This window comes from Schistocerca piceifrons, chromosome 7 (genome assembly GCF_021461385.2).
Source record: "Schistocerca piceifrons isolate TAMUIC-IGC-003096 chromosome 7, iqSchPice1.1, whole genome shotgun sequence".
Lineage (NCBI taxonomy): Eukaryota > Metazoa > Arthropoda > Insecta > Orthoptera > Acrididae > Schistocerca > Schistocerca piceifrons.
Window position 1 is genome coordinate 1,446,967 of NC_060144.1, and position 21,135 is coordinate 1,468,101.

General features: G+C 46.7%; 1 protein-coding gene across 1 annotated transcript in view; it reads right to left on the reverse strand.

Moving 5' to 3' along the window:
• Positions 1 to 21,135, reverse strand: part of LOC124804964 — a 77,999-nt gene that overhangs the window by 3,363 nt on the left and 53,501 nt on the right. Inside the window, exons 6-8 of the mRNA XM_047265355.1 lie at positions 8,016 to 8,967; positions 5,648 to 7,964; positions 112 to 237 (exon numbers count right to left, since the gene is read on the reverse strand). Coding sequence (XP_047121311.1) covers positions 112 to 237; positions 5,648 to 7,964; positions 8,016 to 8,967 — 3,395 coding nt within the window. The remainder of the gene's footprint in view (positions 1 to 111; positions 238 to 5,647; positions 7,965 to 8,015; positions 8,968 to 21,135) is intronic.

A 21,135-nucleotide genomic window follows, 5' to 3' on the forward strand; every position in this document is an offset into this window, starting at 1 on the left:
AGCAGAGGGCAACGCCGGCAGCTGCTGGTGGGGTGCTGGCTGCGGCGGCGGCGGCGGCTGCGGCTGCGGCTGCGGCGGCTGCTGCGGTTGCTGTTGCCACTCTGGCTCCGTCCGGGGGGCCGGCTGCGGGGCTGGCTCGTTTCCCTCCTGCATCGCTTTCACTTTCCGCTCCACTTCCGTCTCCTGCTGCTGCTGCTGCTGGTCCTCCAACTCCTCGTCCTCCTCTTCCGAGAACATCTGTCCGACAAACACAACAGACAGACCAATCAAGTTCTGGGAGGGTGCAGTGCGTCTATCGAGGAAATGGCATACAATATCCGGTCAGAAGTATCGAGTCAACCGTATATACACTGAGGCAACAAAAGTCACGGGATACCTCCTAATATCGTGTCCGACATCATTTCACCGGTCTAGCACAGCAACTCGATGTGGCACGAACTTAACACGTCCTTCGAAGCCTCTGCAGAAGTAATGAGCAACGATGCCTCGACAGCCGTCCATAATTGCGAAAGTGTTGCCGGAGCTGGATTTTGTGCACGAATTGACATCTCGATTATGTCCCATAATTGTTTATCTTAATCTTGCCGCTCTGGGTGGCCAAACTATTCGCTAAAATTGTCCGGAATTTTCCTCAAGCACATCGTGAGCTGGTGTGGCCTGTTGACGTGGTGCATTGTCATTCATAAAAATGAAGTCCACGAATATGGACCCCAAGTAGCCGAACATTACTATTTCGGGTCAATGGTCTAGTTGGACCAGAGGAGCCAGTCAATTCCGTGTACAGACAGACCACCCATTGTGGAGCCACCACTATCTTGCACGGTGCCTTGTTGACACTTAGGTCCGCGGCTTCGTGGGGTCTGAGTCACACTCCTACTCTGCCATCAGCTCTTACCAACTGAAATCGGGGCTCATCTGACTAGGCCACGGTTCTCCAGTCGTCTAGGGTCCAGCCGATATGCTCACGAGCCCAGGAGAGGTGCTGCAGGCGATATCGTGCAATTAGGAAATGTATTCGCGTCGGTCATCTGCTGCAATAGCGCATTAAAGCAAACTTTCACCGCACCATTCTAACGGATACATTCATCGTATATATCACATTGATTTCTGGAGTTATTTCCCACAGTATTGCTCGTTTGTTAGCAGAGACCACTCCGTGAAAACGCCGCTGCTCTCGATCGTTAAGTGAAGGCCATCGGCCACTACTTTGACCTTGGTGAGAGGTAATACCTCAAATTTGGTATTCTCAGCCCAGTCTTGACACTATTTGTCTCGGAATGTTGTATTTCCTAAGAGTTTCGGAAATGAAATGTCCCATGCGTCTGGGTCCAACTTCCGCTCAGCCTTCAAAGTCTGTTACGTCCTGTCGTGCGGCCTTAATCACGTCGGAAACCCTTTCACACGAATCAGCTGAGTACAAACGAGAGCTCCGCCAATACATTGTCCTTTTGTATCTTGTAGACGGGATGCTGCTGCCATCGATATATGTTCGTATCGCTTTCCCTCCACTTTTGTCACCTCAGTGTCATGCGAAAATGACGGCTGGATGTGAAGAAAGGCGGACCCCGCAGTATGAGAGTAGGGAGGGAGTTTTGTCAGCAGGGAAGCAGCAACAGCAGAGTGGGCTGGTTAGGGGAGCTCAGTGACTTCACACGCGGACGTCATTTGTGTGCCAATGCGTAACAAATCCACCTGTGCCAGATTACCCCGAGCCCCAGGTACCAGATTAAGTGGGGCAGGGTGAGCCATGTTGCAGTTCTATTTCATTCTAGTGACGATCAGAGGTATTCGATATACTTGCTGTCTCCAGTCGCCGTGTAGATACCGGGAGCGTGCCAGGAAGCAGGTACTCAGCGCCGGCCGCGCTTGCGCAGAAAGTGTTGGCCGTTTCTCGTTTAGGACACTGGACGGCAGTTGGTGGAGTTACACACGGCTGGTCAACAATGTGTGGCTAGCAACTCCACTTCCTTGACGTGAGACAAACTATTGCTTGGACGATTACATGAAACTTCCGGGCCCAAGTCACTCCTGAGTGCGCAGTACGTTTCGTGACAGGTAATCTATGGTCGCTGGTAAGAAGGTGTTCTGGAGTGTTACATGCTGGATTTATGCAGCTGTAACCTGTCTCTGGAAAATATTATGACTGTGTTCACACTAGGATGTTCTTGTAATTTCCCTGGTCGTGCTCTAACATTTATTTCCTCCATGCTAGTTTGCTTACCGAGTAAATTAAAGAATACATTTGATGGCTGGAAAGGAGTTAATTGTTACCAGTATTTCACTGTTTTATGACAATACCTCCAGCAGTCAGTTTCTGAATTCGTGTTATGCTTCACCTACCTTTTAATGCCAATTGTACGGGAACCTGTTAATATTTTATTGTCTACTTCACTTCAGCAATTCCACTACACCACAGTATCTATGGTGAGCTGTGAATACCGTTCTGGTAACTTGCTCTATTTTTTCATGTGTTGCAGTAAGCCGAAAAGATCGCGTGATTCGTTGTCTGTATTAAGCTGGATCCCAGTAACGGGAGGACGAGCGCGTAGGCTGCAAGCAGCGCGGCGCCAATCCTCCTCTTAGTGCTTAACCGATGTGGTTAATGTATTTCTTATTATCAAATTTTCTCCATGTTAATTACATCAAACGTGTGTGTAAGTATTTCTTAAAATCAACTGAAGGTAATGTTTTTCTGGTCTTAAGTCTTATCTGGTTAATTAAGGTTATGTAAATTATTATTGAATATTGAAAGATTCGCCGGCCGCAGTGGCCGAGCGGTTCTAGGCGCTCCAGTCTGGAACCGCGCGACCGCTACGGTCGCAGGTTCGAGTCCTGCCTCGGGCATGGATGTGCGTGATGTCCTTAGGTTAAGTTAGGTGTAAGTAGTTCTAAGTTCTAGGGCACTGATGACCTCAGAAGTTAAGTCCCATAGTGCTCAGAGGCATTATTGAAAGATTCACTAATGCCCATTTGCGTTAAAACACGCTAGAATTTCTTAATTCTATCTTTTGTTTTAGTTGAAAACTTTTGTTTCAAATTAAGATAAAAGCAGTAACAACTGAGCTAAGTACAGTGGTTCATTTAATTATTGCTAACGATGAGTTAATTTTATATCAGTGTTACCATTGTTCCAAATTTCCTTCTATGAAAAGAAACAGGAGAGAAGAATTAAAACGACTCTGAGAAATAAATGTGTTTCAGTTTGACAAAAATATTTCTTTTCTGCCACTTCCACATCCACACGTTTGCTATCCAGGCGCAATTCAATTTCAGCTCTTCTACAGCTGCCGTATACAGCTGTGGGTGATGTGACTTGGTTGCAGAAGCGCGAAGGAACAACCGGAGCCTAGCCAACACCAGACAGACCGGCTGTCTCATATGTGACAGGCAGGGCAGGCAGCACAGTGCGTTAAGCCACGTATCCCTGTAGTCACAGCTAACCGACACTCGAGTCTGACGCCAATGGCCAGTGGATGACTGGAAACGAGTAATTTGGACTGGTGAATCATGCTGTGCCCCAAGGGAGGGTTTGGATTTGGTGAATGCTTGTCAACAGTGAAATAGAGATGATGGCGGGGGGGGGGGGGGGGGGTTCGTGATTAGGTTACGATTACCTTACTGCGCTCGAGAAAACGCTAAATGCAGAAGGATGCGAACACGTTTTGCAACACTGTGTACTGCGTACAGTAGAGTGACAGCGCCGTGACGATGACAGTGCATCCTGGCGTAAGGCTGCGTCTGTGAGGTAATGGTTTGTGGACAGTAACACTCCCGAAATGGGTTGGCCTCAACAGAGAGCCGACCTGAGCCCAATGGAACACCTGTGGGAGTCAGAACGTCGACTTGGTTCCACACCTCGGCGTCCAGCACCACTACCTTCCGTGGATTCAGTTCTGAGGGAAGAATGGACTGTCGTTGAAAGAGTGTCCAGCACTGTTTAAGCCTTCATAATGGCGATGGGTGCACACACACCATGGTAGTACCCACTAATGTTTCTCGGGGATACTTTTGATCAGGTAGTGCACAAGATGGTAATATGTCGAATTTTGAAATATTAAGGTGTTTGGTGTTCTTGTTAAGCAGGCATGACAACAGACGCCGAAACAATTCAGAGACGCACTGCTAGGATCTAATAGTTTGCTATAGCCCACATGAAAGTGTAACTGGAAGACTCGAGGAACTTATATGTTAATATGGTTTTTATTTGCGACCACAGACCTGTAGTACTTAGAAATTACGTCATTTTCTGCCTAGACATTTATTAAATATATTTATTCACCATATCGGTTTCAGCCTGTTGTGCCATGCTCAAGTGCTCACTATGAATTGCGTAAGTGCACAATCTTACCTTTCGATAGGATACTGTCCTCGCATCAACAATATTTACATAATCATATGCATAATAAGAAAGCAGTCTTCGTCATCAATATAAAAAGGACGTAGCATTCTGTGTAACAATTCCTATCCGATTAATATCCATACTACACTCTAAATGTCGACTGTGTGTCCACCAGGTGCGACATTTATTAACAAAACTAAAAAAAATGTTTAAGAGGGCAGCGTGACATGATCGTGATAAGAATTGTTACATCAAGTGCTACGTCCTTTAATAGTCAAAGGTTCTTCCTGGTAGCAGAAATTTTGACACCAATAAATCGCAATAAGCAGCCAGTTTCACTGCAAACGGTACAGTTTTCATTCCTTCCATGGCTGCGAACCAGAATATTTAAATGAGATCATGTTCGCCAACGACTATCCTATTTATTATAATGTCCACAATTACAGTTTCCAGGTTTAAGTCATTTTCAACTAGTTAGTGGGCTGCAAACATCAGTTTCTAACTTAAGTAAAATCTGTGTGAGCCTATATGGCTCATGCCAGCATTCGTCACATACATCACCGGTATATAACAGATGGAAAAAAATCTCGTGGAATTTAATGATGGTTTCTACACACGTCAGTAACGTACATCATGCTCAGAGATTTTTTCCAACAGTTATATACGGATAGTGTATGTGACAATGCTGACATGAGAGATATTAGCTCATACACGTCTCATTTTTTTCCCTGATGTTGACAGCCGCTGTGTTTTCTTCAACCTAAACATTTGAAAATAAGCTAAAAGTCGAAACTGCTATTTTTGAAATTATGATGATTAGTACAGTCGGTGATGCTCATGATGTGAGGATGTTTATCTTGGTAGTATGTCACTTGTCCTCCAGGCTGTGTCACGGTGGAACTTTACGTGTGGAGTAATCCAGATGCATCAATAAGATGTTTTTCGGCAGAGCTTCGTGAACCTCTGTGGACATTTATATCAGATTTGGTAGCATGAATACTCTGTGAGTATTCGCCATTAAAAATGTCGCCGAATGTTGTATAGCTAATGAACAAATGATCATGGACAGCCAAGCAAAGGCTGAGGAATTTGTTTACTTGACCTGGAGTGACTTTTCAAAACCTCCACCACGAATGGGTGGGTGGGTGGGTAGGGGGAGGGACAGAGAGAGAGATAGGGGAGGAGGGGGCGGAGGAGCGAGATGTCACTGCAGTGAAACGAAAACTATCTTCAGCTCAATTGTACCATGATGTTTTCTGAATCTGTGCGACTTTGGGGAAGTAAATAAGTGTGCCGGTAACCACAAACCTGCGACTGGCTGTCGTCGGCCATCTTGTTGGCACCAGTGCCGACAGCGTCCTCGGCCCCCGTCTGGTCCTCAGACACGGTGGAGGACTGCCTCTGGCGGTACTTGCCGAGCGCCCGCGAGACGGCAAACTCGCGCGACGCGCCTCCGATGGCCCCTGGCGGCAGGTGGATCTTGTCGGCGGGCGGCGGCGCGCCGTCCTCCGGAGTGGTCGCCGGCTGCGTCGGGGCCGAACTGCGTTTCACGTCGCCCACCGTCGCGAACAGCGACGCCGACTCGGCCAGGTCGATCGGCTTGCTGCTGCTTTTCGGTATCTCCGCCTTGGGTTCCGGCTGCGCAGCCGCCAAGTTGGACTCTTCTATTTTCAACTGCAGCTGCTGCTTCTCGATCTGCTGTTGCTGTTTGTCGATTTGTTGCTGTTGCTTCTCGATCTGCTGCTGTTGCTTCTGCAGTACCTGCTGCTGTTGCTGGAGGGACAGCTGTTCCTGGTCCATAAGTTGCTGTTGCTGTTGTTGAATTAGTATCGCCTGCTCCTGCAGGTACTGCTGATGTTGCTGTTGCTGTTGTTGCTGCTGTTGTTGTTGTTGTTGTTGCTGCTGCTGCTGCTGCTGCTGTTGTTGTTGTTGCTGCTGCTGTTGTTGTTGTTGTTGTTGTTGTTGCTGCTGCTGTTGTCGTTGCACTTTGACGAATACAGGACCGTGTTCTGGCGTCGCAGCATCGGAGAAGACGCTATCCTCGCTGTCGGATACGACGCTGGTTCGTCCGCTCCACTCCGTTTCCGACTGTTCCGGATCTGACAGCGAGTGGGCGCCACTGCTGCCCTTACGTTTGGCCTTCTGCAAGATGCCCGAGACCGTAGAAACCAGAGGGTTCTTCTTCTTTTTGCGGGGCAGCGTGCTGACGTACTGTTGTTTGGAGGCGGCGTTTGTGCGACTGGTCGCCTTGCCTCCCATCGCCAGATCTTCGCGGCGCACGCCAGCCGGCAGTGAATGGGAGCGGTGTCGCTTGCTAGACAAGTGCAAGTCTGGCAGCCAGCTGCTGACTGAGCTCATGGCAGATTTCAGCTTTCCCCTCTTGCTCGACCGCTCCTCCACTGCGTAGGTTGGATCTTTGATATCGGCTGCTATGGAGATGTAACCAGACTGGGAGACTATCACACTGCTCGGATCGAAGTACTCTGGACCGTCTTGTATGAGGTGGTGGTGCTCGGGAAGGTTCCTATTGCGTAGATCTAGCTCTAAATCTGACCGCTGGCTCCAGGTGTACTCGCGTGGACCACCGTAATCTTCTCGTCTATCCGACGTAGCGTCCTGCTGCCGTCTCGGGTCATACTGTGCCATCATATATGCGTGATCCTGCTGTTGCTGCTGCGTCGTCTCGACAGACCTAATCGAACTTGACGTGTGGTCACGTTTCATAGTCATTCCTGCAACACTGATACTCTGTTGTTGATCCAGTGGTGCCCACTGCTGGGCATAGTTACCGCCTTGTATTTGCTGTTGTTGCTGCTGCTGCATCATTACATTATTGTCATAGCGATTGCTTGTGGGATAATAAGAAAGAGCGTCAGTAATATTGCCGGTGGGGAACATAGTCCTGTACATGGCCGTCTTGTAGCCCTCCATATTGGAAACACCCTGGCTGGGAACAGAGCCCGTCGAATGGCCGCGCTGGAGGGACTTTTTGCTAGGATACTGCTGACCGACGGGAGCGGACGTAGTGGGGTAAACGCTCGTCGATAGACTCCTGGTGGGTGGCTGCCCTCGTGGCTCGGCCATGTAGCGGTAAGAGCTCGGCGTTTCGTTGTCGGGGTAGTACCGATACACCGGCTGGTGCTGCTGCTGATATTTGCGGTCACTGCTGCTTCCTCGGTCGTTGTAACGGTAATTATTTTGCTGCTGTTGAAGGTCGTCTCGGTAGCTGCGGTAGCCGCCGACTAGATTGTTTTGTTCGTTGTTGTTGCACGGTTCGACGAGGTCGGGGAATCCCCCTACGGTAGGCTTGTAACTAGCCGTACCGCTAGTGTAGACCGAAGTGTAGGCCTGTTGTTGGCGGTTGCTGCCCGCTACGGAGTATATGGCCGGCTGCTCGCTGCGGTACAGGAAGTCGCCGTAGGAACTGGTGTGCGGACGGGGGCTGATGTCGCCCGGCTGCGGGAACGCATCCGTCTTCCCCAGCATCAGCGCTTCCGCCGCCGTCGCGTACGAGGAAGGCGGGGTCTTGTTGGACGAGCTCTTGGGCGACCCGGGTGACTTTTCGACACTCGACCAACCGCTCATAGACGACAGCCCCGAATCCGATTTGGCGGTACATATGTTACTCGTCGCCGACACTGCCGCAGCCGCTACCATCGCTTGCGCGGCCGACGACGAAGACGAAGACAACTTGAGCACATTTTTTGGAGACATTCGCGGCGACTTCGGGGAGTGCGGCGTCCTCGGACTGAGCCTACCCTGCTGCTGCTGCTGCAGCTCGGAAGAGAGAGAAGTAATTGACGCAGATTTGGGAGCCGCGAACGGCGCCGGGCTCCCGGGTGGAGGCGGTCTGGAGGACGCGGCGGAAGATAGGGTGTCTTTGCCGGGCAGAGGGAAGTGGTCCGGCGGCGCTGGCGGTGGCGGGCTCGAAGGCGACGGGCTGGGCGTCGCCGACAGGTCCAGGTCCAGCTGTCCGCGCTGGCCCGACGGCGCCGGCGGCGGAGGGGGCGGCGGCGGCGTCGACCCGCCCACGTAGCCGTCCTGCCGCGTGCGCAGGCTGCCCGCCGGCGACGGCAGCTTGTCGTAGTCGTACCGCGGCGGCGCCACGTCGGAGTAGAGGCGGCGGTGCGGCCGGGGCGAGGCCCGCGGCGAGGGCGCGGACCCGGGGGCGGCGCCGGCCGAGCGCAGCGCAGCCGCCACCTCCGGGTCGGTGGTGCCACTGTCGGTGGAGAGGCGCGAGCTGGAGCGCGACTTGCCCAGGTCGGACAGGCAGCTCCAGCCGTCCAGGTCGGCGTCCACGTAGATCTGGCGCAGCTGCTGGTCGATGACGCTGGTGTCGCCGGCGGCGGCGGCGGCGGCGGCGGCGGCGGCCTTCTCCTCGGCGAGCGCCGACCCGGCCGGCGTGTCCAGCAGCAGGCGGTCCTGCAGCTCGCGCAGGTCCCGCGAGTCTCTCTGCAGCTTCGACGTCAGCCGGTCCAGCTCCTGCAGCTTCTCCAGCGCGACCTGGTCGATGGCGCTCAGCCGCGCCAGGTCCTGCTCGCTCACGCAAGGGGAGTCCCCGCGGTAGTCCTTGTAGTCGAGCGCGCTGTACACCTCCACCTCTTCCTCGGCGTCGCCCACGCTGCTACCTATTGCACAGAAACGAGTACGAATCAGAGTAACGACGGACATTTCTGCACTTTCGTGTAACCGCTCGAAACAAAAATTTTCGGTAATTACATCTGTAGAGCAACTGGAGTCACCATCTACATCTACAATGTGTAAACGACAACTGTTTCCGACGTACCGCGGTGGTGTAGGTCGAGTCGAGACGAACGCATCGATACCGGCGAATAAATGCTTCTATCGGAACACAAAATATGCGAATATGTTCCTCTTTATTTAAAAGACTCTGAGTGAAAAGTGGGGTACCAGCTGCCTCATCCTACATTCCTCGGCACCGTTGAAAATTTTCCCAGAAATTTTGACACGCGAACATATTCGCGCTCTTTATAAGATGCAACTCGTGCGTCACTCACACGAGCTTACCCTAACTGTAACTCACTCACAATCAGTAGTCCATCGGTCTTAGTCGTTAGTAACCGGCCACTACCAGTTTCCCTTTCTCCCTCACTCATTAGGCCCAACTCACTATCATTATCCCTCTGTGTCTCTCTGTTATTGTCTCCCGTGTCACAATCACACACCCCTTCGTTCTGTCCTCTTACAGCATCCTCCCACTGTCGCTGTCTCTCTCCTGCTCTCTCTTACTGCTAATATCTCATTCCTTCCTTCCTACAGCTGCCGTCTCTCTTCACTGTCACTATCTCTCTCCGATTCGTTGTGATTGTCATATATTCTGTCTCTCAGTATCACTGACTCCCACCCACTTCCACTTTCTCTGTCTTTTTCTGTTTGTACTTCAACCCACCTCCCGGCACTCCTGCTATCACTCTTTTTCTAGTACTGTTCTGTCACTGTCAGCTATGTTCGACTGCCATTGTGTACCTCTTATTTACCCATATTGAAATCAACGCCTCCTTCGCTCTTTCTATAACACAACTACTGTCTGCTACCGTCATAGGGTTTGTCGACCTGGAAAAAGATTTCGACAATGTCAGATTGTGCAACATGTTCGAAATTCTGAGGAAAATGGGGATGAGCTATAGCAGAAGACGAGTAATGTACAACATGTACAAAAGCCGAGAGGGGATAATAAGAGTGGGAGACCGAGAACGAAGTGCTCGGATTAAAAAGGGTGTAAGACAGGGATCTAACCTTTCGCTCATACTATTTAATCTATACGTTGAAGAAGCAATGGTGGAAATAAAAGAAAGGTTCGAGAGGGGAATTAAAATTCAACGTGAAATAATATTAATGATAGGATCTGCTGATGAGATTTATATCCTCAGTGAAAGTGAAGAAGAATCGTAGGATCTGCTGAATGGAATCAACAGTCTAATGAGTACAGAATATGCACTGAGAGTAAATCGAAGAAAGACGAAAGTAATAAGGTGCAGCAGAAATGAGAAAAGCGAGAATCTTAACACGAGGGTGGGTGTTCACGAAGTAGACGAAGGTACGCGAGGCAGCAAAATAACCCGTGACAGCCGTAGCAAGGACGACATAAAAAGCAGACTATCATCGGCAGAAAGGGAATTCCTGGCCAAGAGAAGTCTACCAGGATCAAACATAAGTCTTAATCTGAGGAGGAAATTTCTGAGAATGTACGTTTGGATCACAGTCTTGTATGGTTGTGAAACACAGACTGTGGGAAGATAGGATCAGAAGGCAATCGAAGCATTTGAGATGTGGTACTACAGACGGCTGTTGAAAATTAGGTGGTCTGAAAGGTAAGGAATGAGAAGGTTCTGCGCAGAATCGGAGAGAAAAGGTATTTATGGAAAACACTAACAAAAAGAAGGGGCAGGATGATAGGACATCTGTTAAGGCATCAGGAAATAACTTTCATGGCACTAGAGGGAACTGTAGAGGGTAAAAACTGTAGAGGAAAGCAGAGATAATTATGAAGAAAAGAAAGAGAAAAGCCTTCTCGGTAACCGCGGCTGAGTTTTGCTATCCAAAAAACAAATTTTTGGGGTGTTTCTCGATAACGGATAAAGTGTTGAACAATTTGCTGCGGTTATTTATTATATACATTTCGCGACAAACCGGATTTTACATATAGAAGTAGGGTAACTTTGAACCTCTGAATCTTGGAAATGGATAAAGATATCAAGAAAATTTTCAAGATTCTTTGAGACCGGGATATTATAAAAACTTTCAGCCATTCGCTGTGCATAACCGTATGCAACCATCGCCTGGGTATTGATCATCTGATGACGGCGAAAATATAGTAAAACAGGCCTCTTCTGCGGTTTTCCACCCATGAACTAATGGCGCCTCCATACGTCCTATCAAGACCGGCGTAGACAACATAAAATGCTGAAAGAACCAACTGATTTGCTCCATTTGCCTAAGCAATTTGTATAAAATTCACGCTTTGACCCTCAGGATAGTGATACTAAGACGATCCTTCTGTTGGGTATACAAAAGGTCCCTAGCCCAAGGGCTATCGAAAACACTTTTATCACCAATAGAACCAGCATCGGAAAATCCCGTTTTTAGGCGCGGCGTTTTTGGACGTATTAGGTACGTATGCTGTCGCATGCTTACCGCTAAGACACTTATGGTTTATCAAGGCAAGTAGACAGCCTCAAACTGGCCTACAAAAGGCCTAAAATCGCCCTTGTATATTACAAATTCCTTGTTCTCGCATTTACAGAAGGTAAAGTTGACGCTTGCGGAAAATTACCTCAAAATATTTTGAATTTTACCTGTGTAGAATTAACAATTAAGTCATTTTGTTTGGCTGTCGTTCTTAATGGGCAACTACGGTGCTTCTTAAGGGTTAAGCTCAGTCGATACGGGCGGCTGGCGGAAGACGTGAAGGCTGCTGACCTTGCTCGCGGGTTGCAAGTGGAGCTTGCAATTTACAGCAGCGTTCCCGAATTGATACAGCCCCTTGGGTTGGAGCCGAGTGAAGGGTCTCAACCAGACTCCGTCGATTCTGTGACGTTCTTGGCTGCAGATTTCTGGACCTGCGTTATAGAATGAAGAATTGTAGCACTCCCCCTTATAGGTCAGACACGCACTACAACCGGCCCGCGACGGGTTTCTACCGCGGCCGGCGGACGAAAAGTGTAAAGTCACTCCTAATCATTTGTCGACTAGGGTTGCCTATCTCTTGGTTGTATTTTGTTTTTGTATTATTTTTCTTATTAATATTAGTAAATAGGTCTTGTGCGTATCAGAATACTGCAACTGTTGAAACTGAAGGTAATTTATAATGAATTAACTGCAATTAATTGCTTTCGTTGGGGTTCATTTTTCCATGATGACATTCAGGGTATGTTACTGCGCACCTTCAGATATCAGTATTTATTTACGTGTCGTGAACAGTGTTTCTTTTTTATCAGGTTTGTAAAATTTTGCAACGGAAATGTTTCAGGCAGTTATTATAAAACGTAGTAAGTAAGGATACAATGTTCATGACGCGTAAATAAATATAAACATTAGTAGGTGGGGTGAAAATAGAATGAATGTTCTCTCAAACACGTATGTTTTGAGGCATAATTTGTTGCCGTGTTGTGCTGGGAAAGGGCTGCCATTCGCATCAGTGCGTTACCCCATAAACATTAACATTACGAAAGATATAGTTGTGACTTTATGCGCAGGGAGCGTTGTGGTCCGCGAACTTAAGTGCGTGAAAGCTAGCCAGTCAGTACGCAGAGACTGAAATGAGACCGCGTGCAAAATAAAGACATTTTGACTGTCAAAATGTTATCAGTAAATTGTCGAAGTATTAGTAACGAAGTTCCTAAGCTTACTGTCCTCCAGGGAAATTGTCGCGCTGAAATTACTCTCAGACCCGAGAGCTGGCTGAAACAAGAAGCAGATGGCTCCCAAATATTTAGTAAGGTACTGAATGTATTCCGAAAAGACAGATTAGACGCCACAGAGAATGTTCATTGAAACCGACAAAAATATTGTGTCTATCGAGGTCGAAATTGACTGACTGTGAATTTATACGGACGCTTTTAACGGGTCCAGATGAGCTCAAGTGAATCATCGGATTCCGCCGCAGTAGTTTTACAATCATTCAAAGAAAAACTGTGTTCAGTAGCGCAGAAATACCCAGATCATGCAATATTAATTGGAGGCGACTTTAACCTACCGAGTATAGTATACTCAGACGTCTATGGAATCACTGTAGGTGGTACGGGCAGGCAGTCTTGTGAAGTATTGTTGAACACGATCCCCGCGAACTGTGTAAATATTTTAGCCTTGTAGTTGCGAAAAGGGCCTCACCATGCTTACTAAAGTTTTAAATCCAAGAAGAAGGCTAGGAGAGAATTTTTGCTGGAAAAATCAGCTAAGCACTTGCTGTCGTGCCAGTTAGGCAATGAATGGACATAATTTATCCCAATAAACTGCCTATTGGCTTCTGTCTCGGGTTCTTCGGCCGACGTTCATCTAATTGCCGGCAATGGAGGGTGAAGCTTTGACAATGCCAGCCACTCGTGCTGGCGAAACGGCAGAAAAATCATTAGATGAACGTCGGCCGAAGAACCCGAGACAGAAGCCAATAGGCAATTTGTCAACAAGTGGCCACGAAAGCCTTAACAATTTTGTATTATCCCAATAAGATGGACGTAGAGGAATTATGGCAAAGTTTAAACGAATTGTAAATCGCACTCTGTAGTAGTACGTGCCGAGTAAGTGGATATGGTTTAAAGGGCCTTACAAATAACGACCGACATAAGTTGGCAGAAATCTTTGCGTCTGCAAAAAGATCTGTGCACGACCCGGACAACTACCACCGATCATACCTTACCAAACGATCTTGCCGAGAACCTGAGGAAATTCTGGTCCATTTAAAATCACTAAGCTGGTCGAAGGATTTTATCCTGCCATCCGTGGCCAGGCTGGTGTGACTGTAAAAGGTAGCAAAAGGAAAACTGAAGCTTTAAATGAAATTGTTCACATAGGCAGATAGTGCAAAGATACCGTCGTTTGACTTCGCAAAGACCCCCATATGAAGAATATAGTAACAGGCATCCCTGGCGCAGAGAAGTAACTGAAAGAGCTGGAAACGAGTAAGTCGTCAGATTCGGATGAAAACCCAGTGCGGTTTGATAGAGAGTATTACGCAGCGTTGGACCCTTGCTTAGCTTCCATTTATCGCCAATTTATCATCTAAAGCCAAGTCCCAAGAGAATCGAAGGCGACTCCTGTATATAAGAAGGATAAAACGACGACCCGCAAAATTATAGACTGATGTCTTTAACTTCGGTTTGCTGCGGAACTCTGGAACATTTTATCATTTCGAATATAATGCATTTCCTTGAAGCAGAAAAGTTTCTGTTCGCAATTAGCATCGATTTGGAAAGCATCGTTCCGTGCGAAACTCAGATTGCACTCTCTTTTCTCGTATGATACCCTGCCAATCATGGATGTAGGGGAACAGAAAAATTCCATATTCCTAGATTTCCGGAAAGCGTTTGACACGTTCCGCCACTGCAAATTGTTAACGAAGGTCCGAGCGTACGGATTAGGTTTTCAGACACGTGAGTGGCACGAAGCCTTCTAGACAACGGTGTCCTCAGGACTGTCACAGGGAAGAGTAATACGATCGTTCTTATTCTCTAAATACATAAATGGCTTGACGAATAGCGTCTGCGGCTTTTTGCTGTTGACGCTGTGGTGTACGGGGCGTGTCGTCATTGAGTGACCGTAGGATGATAGAAGACGAACTGGACAAAATTTCTAGGCGGTGTGATGAATGGCAGCTTACTCTAAATGTACAAAATCTAGGCGTAACATTGCACAGCGATATGAAACAAGATGAGCATGTAAGAAGTGTAGTAGGGAAACCGAATAGTCGAGTCTGAGAGAGATTCAAGAAAGTGTGATACATCTGTAAAGGGGACCACGTATGGAATACTAGTGAGACCATTTCTTGAGTACTATTCGACTGTTTGGAATCGCCATCTGGGCGGATTAAAGGAAGACATCGAAGCAATTGAGAGACGTGCTGCTAGATTTGTTACCGGTAGGTTCGATCTACAGCGAGTATTGCGGAAATGCTTCGTACACACCAATGGCAATCCGTGGAGGGAAGACGACATCCTTTTCGCGAAACACTATTGAGAAAATTTAGTGAACCGGCATTTAAAGTTGATTGCAGAATGATCCTACTACCACTAACATATATTTCACGTAAGGACCTCGCAGATAAGATAAATTAGGGCTCACATGGAGGCATATAAACCATCGTCTTTTTGTCGCTCTATCTACGAGAGGAACAGGAACGGGAATGACTAGTAGTGATACAAGGTACCCTCTGCCATGCACCATATGGTGCCTTGCGGGGTATGTCTGTATATGTAGATGTAAATGTAATTATTTTGTGCATAACGTCTACAAAAGTCTTTTGCTTTCATTACTTTCACTGGAAAGTTAAAATCAATAATGTTAACGAAATGACGTAAAAAAGCGAGTGGACATTGAAAATCTCGCACGGCATGCAGGCGCCGTAGTTAAGTTGCTTTTGTAGACTAACTTGACGTTATTTCCCCTATTTGATAGATCCAAGTGATCTTTATCAAACTGATCGTTTCGACTACACATAGACCACTGTGGTACGTTGTAAACGGTTTCGTTTACATATTGCATACTTCGCAGGCCACGTTTCGGTGTGTAACCGAGCGAGGTAGGGCAGTGGTTAGAACTCTGAACGCGCGTTCGAGAGGATGAAGGTTCAAATCCGCGTTCTACTATGCTGAATAAGCTGATCTGTGACTTCCTTAATCACTTAAAGCAAATGCTGTGATGGTTCCTTTCAGCTGATTTCCTTCCTCATCCTTCTTTAATCCGAGTTTATGCTCTGTCTCTAATGATATCGTTGTCGACGGGGTGTTAAGCTCTGTTCTTCCTTCCTTCCTTCTTTCATTGTGTTGCGAAGGATACTTTCGTACAACGATTCGTGGTACTCTCTAATCTTACCTTTGTAACGGTCCAGTTGTTTCATGTAATCGGCAAAGAATGTCCGAGACGGGTTCCATGTTGTATGCCGAGGAGGCGCAGTAAAATGGCCTAAATCGAACGAACACGCCACTCGTTGTTGTCCCGGAGAAATAAAAAAATCGTGTCATTTTGAGTCATTCCTTGCCTCCTAATCGTCCTGGACAGACCGATATATGTTTTCGCTAGAGCTAGTACAGTTGTAATTTATTTATTTTTAAAGATTGCTCGTAAGTTTTACGTACTACGATGAGTAGTGCCTGTAGCGTTATTGGAAGAGTATACAACAGTTTGTTATTAATCCAGTGGTCAGTCGTTTCCTGTACAAAATGAACTAAAAAGAAACTATTTTAGTTTCAGTCAATTCACAGTATGTGCAGCCCTTTTAATTACTGTGTGAAGCTGAGACATTATTTTGCTTTGTTTCGTTATTTGGCGTTCTTTGGTCGTTAGCGGCTGCCGGAGCACTCAGCCAGATGCATACTCTGGGGAACCAATTATGAGTCTTAATTTAAATTTACCTGCTAATTTTTTTCAGGGCCTTATAGCGGTGGTTCACCAGAGGCAAATTATAAGTCGCATGGAAACGAAAATTATACAGATGCAAAAAGGTAAGTACACTGTTTACATTTCAAAAGTAATCGCAATCTCGGTCAATAAATTTATTCTACTGCGAGACAAGACTGTCAATGCATTCATGGAGAAATGTTTGCATTTACCTGCGGAGCTATGACGTACACCAAGATTTCGATAACGCTGCAGAAGTTTCGCTGGGAAAGCCTTGCGCGTTCTCCACACAGTCCCGATCTCTCCCCACGCGATTTTCACATTTTCGAAGCCCTGAAGCAGACATTCGTGGCCGTCGATTTGCTTCGGACGAAGAGGTGCACGCCTGGGGTACTGCCGTGGTTTCATAGGCAGCCGCAAACGTTCTCCGTGGTTCTTTTCCGAGATACATGTAGGTGAATGCAAGTTATTGGTTGACTCTTCTACGATTGTACGCTCTCAGAACTTTAGGAACAAACCACACAGTGAACGCCTCTTTTGCAGTGTCTGTCACTGGAATTGAATTAGCAGTCTGTGACGTTTTCGCGATTGCTAAACGAACCTGTGACAAAATGCGCTGCTCCTTCTCGGATATTCTCTATTTCCTATATCAATCCTCTCTGATAGGACTTCATGGCCTGTTCAGGCGGAGTTTAGTTTTTAGCTGCCCAACGTCGATCGTCTGCATGTCTTAATACATTTCGCTACAATTTTCTAGCATTGTTACGGTTTTATAAAACTCTGTTGGGGCGTGACAGAACCTGTTTTTTGCGTCTGAAAATTTCTCTTCGTTAAGAACAACACACTGTGCTCTGTTTGCTAGGAACTCTTCAAGTCAGTCGTAGAACTGTTCTGATATTATGTACTCAAGTAAATTGTACATTATGCCACTCTGCAGATCTCTGTCGAATGCCTTCAAAGAACACGGCATCTATCTTGTCGGCGGTATCAACTGGCATCCGTGTCTCGTGGACAAAACAACGAACCGTGTTTAACGCTACCGTTCTATGCAGAATCGTTGTTGATTTCAACTGATGAGATTTTCGGTCTCCAGAAAGGTCACAATATGCCAGCATAGAACGTGTTGAAATACTGTACACCAGACTAACGTCAGCATGGACTGCGCAAGTAGACGGACAACCTATGCGTCAAGACACGCTGCATTGTTGCCAAATTTATTCAAGATGGCGGCGATGACATCATCCAAGATGGCGGCATGTAGCCTTGGCAACATCGCATGACGTTATCCAAGATGGCGGCTTTTGGCGTGAAAATAGGCCAATTGTGCTACATCCACTAACCTAACCTCAAGAAAAAATGGCGTGAAGTTTGAATTCCAACAGGGTAATGCATGCAAAAACCGTACTTATCTTTATTATGATATTGATTATCATTCATTAACATTCATTATCGTTTATTATTGTTTATGACCATTTATTATAATTTATTATTATTATTTATTATTATTGACCTGCCTCCACTAGAAAATTCCATCCAAATTCAAATTCCAATACGATAATGGCTGCAAAACCTTACTTTTATTTATTATTATTCATTATCATTTACTAACATTCATTACCATTCATTGTCATTTATTATCATTCATTATCATTTATTATTTATTATTATTATTATTATTATTATTATTATTATTATTATTATTATTATTTATTATAGGCCTGCATCCACAAGAAAATTGCGCCAAATTCAAATTCCAACACGATAATGTCTCGAAAACTGTACTTCTATGTATTATTATCATTTATAATTTATTCAAGATGGCCCATTTTCTCGGCGAGGAAGCCATTTTTCTTACATCCATAACAAAAATCTATCACAAGTTCAAATCCCAACACCATAATTGATCACACGTACGAACGTTCTCCCTCACTTATGTTTTGTCACTGGTAGTCTATCATAATCACGTCAAATAATAATCTGCTCTTATAGTAACGTAAGTCACGTCCTTCGATTTTGCAGGGGGAAAGGGACTGAAGACTTTATTTCGAGCAGTACGTTCATCACTTGTTCTCCAACACAGTCAGCACACACATCTTTGATATCGCAGTGCAGTCACCACGACGTCCGCGCTCCAACTGAATTACTTCAAATCCTCGCCACCCCTGGCCAGCGCGCGGAGACACTGCCTATGCCTGTCACTTGAGGCGGCCAGCCACTAGCGCAGGGGGCGAGCCCAGCTATCGCTCCCACGTCGTAAACATGTTTTCGCTGGACACGCTAGAACATGTCGTGTTTGACGTCACAGCGGCCGTTGTCGGCTCACCACGTGTATTCGTCGCCTCCGCACGTTTCGCGCAAAAACTGTCTCCCTCGGAGCTGAATCACACGACGGTCGACCGTTCGCTGCCACACTTTTGGCGCCACGTTCAAACCTGTTGACGCCGACCACTCACCGACCATCACGTGTCCCTGTGCGAGCGTGAACGCAGTGCTACACTTTTGACGGCAAAGTTTGCTCGACAGTGGGATCCGCCATGACTATATAACAGCACGTTTGAACCGCACTAGAATGCCCTCTGATTGACTCGCTCTCAAACGCGCGTAATAACTGTACAATCGCTGCACCGCCGTCCCGCTTACGTCACACACCCTCCATACATGCGACGGACATAGCCTTCTGTAAATACATGTAAAATGACTATTTCAGGCACTACGGGCATGCAGGTGTGTCCCAACTGACGTCTCCAAGCTCACACAGCGAAACTCCAGAGCGCAGCTGACGTACGCGCGGCCGGCTGAGCCCGCTTCATCGGCAGCTTCCTGGCGGCTGACGTCTAGCAACCAGCAGTGCCCGCACACTCCCACGTCCAGCGCGCTAGGTAGGCGGCGAGCGCCGCCTCAGGGATGACTTGTAATTTTCACATGTTGGACGCTGCTGTTATACGTATCTGTTTGCTTGTAGGATGTACCAGCTGCTAATAACTATCATTTTTTATATAGACCTGGTGGAGTAATAGTATTATTTCTGACTCGTGATCTGTTGTGATCATTGGGCACTAGACGTCTCCACAGGGCTATATTGGGCTCGTATCATAGAAAGGAATAGTTTTACGATTGGGGTAGAGATAGCTCAGCGTAGGGTGACCGGGGAGAAGGATGTACGTCTGACAGGACGGAAAAGTAAGCGATCTAAGGTTATTGCCCGTTTTTAAGTGCTGAACGTTCCAGTCTTAGGAGTGTATGTGTGGTTATGTTCTCTCTCTCTCTCTCTCTCTCTCTCCTACCGAAACCTTCGATGCACCGATCATGGACTCTAGAATAATACTTTACGCGTGATAGATTGGATGATTGGTTTAAAAATCTGTCGAACTACGTGGTGAATAAATATCGCTCCGTTCTTGTTCTTCTTCTAAACTGTATGCTATTAAATTAAGGCACTTTGAGATCTGTTACTATAGATCGATATGGTGTGCTAAGCTCCAAGACTTGGTTACATTTCGAGAAATGAGGTGCACTTGGATGGGTTTGGACTAGAAAAGCTCTACTCAGTCAAGAGAGGTGGAGTATAGCTGTATTCGTCTGCTCGGTTGAGGAATAATTGGGTAGCGATGTTGCGGGGTAGGTGGGTCAGTGCCGAGGTGAGGATGGTCTTTTAACGTAAGAGGACTAGATAGCTCTGTGACCGCCATATGCAGAGGGATTGATAGAGTACTATGTGTGAGGTCTTAGAAATATGTATAGCGTTGTCTGGTATAATTTAATCGTCTTTATGTGTTCGACAATTAAGTGTGAATGGACGTGCTGAGCAGTCATCTATGAATGGTCGCAATGATACTTGCAGAGTAGAGGATGTATGGTTTAGCTATGATACCGAAATTAAGAAAACAAGCTGTCACATGATTGGCCAGTGTTGGACTGTAAAATTTTTCGCGATATCAGCTGTGATGGCTAATATTACTGTAGATCGGTGGTGTCTTATCCATCGCATCTGTGCATTGGGTATGACGTAATGATTGACTGACAATGCTTACTTGAGTTGGGGGACAAATTTTGGTTGATGGACCGCAACTTCTGGGGTTGCTAGCACCAAAAATGTCCAATCACTAGAAATGGAATGCAGAGTTATAAACTATTCGGTCACTGCGACATATGAGTTTAAATGTAGAGGTGGTCAATCGCTTTCGAGGGAAGTCGCTACAGCGCCAGCAGGCTCTTATATTTTCCTTGTGTTGTGGCTGTCCTTTATTTAAAATCATCCAATGTTACGCTATCGACTGTAAGACTGTGATTTACAACGTGCAAGTTATAGTTTCCTGTGAGAGGCCGTGCATCAGTCCGTGTTAATGTCTGTTTAGAATCAGACAATGACTTCGAAGTCGCGGCAGAAAGACGAAATGCTCAGCAGTGTGCAAAAGCGTGTTAGAAAACACTATTTGAACAAGGGCCAGAGGCAGCTTCTCATTCGCTTAGAGTATGGGTGATCAAACTTTAAAGGGGTCTCTGCAGTGTGTGTGTATATTTAATATGATCTTGTTCATATAGGCATCTGTAGTTTGAGGTGTTGGATTTGGCGAGCTGTTAGGAATTCTTGGGTGGTTGCGCTCTTGAGTTATTCGGGAGGAGTATTGTGAATTCCGTTTGTCCACGCTGGAGGTGGATCGCATTGGTGCCTTCGTAACTTTTTCACTGTTTGATGGTAGAGGATAAAGATGATAGGGTGTTGA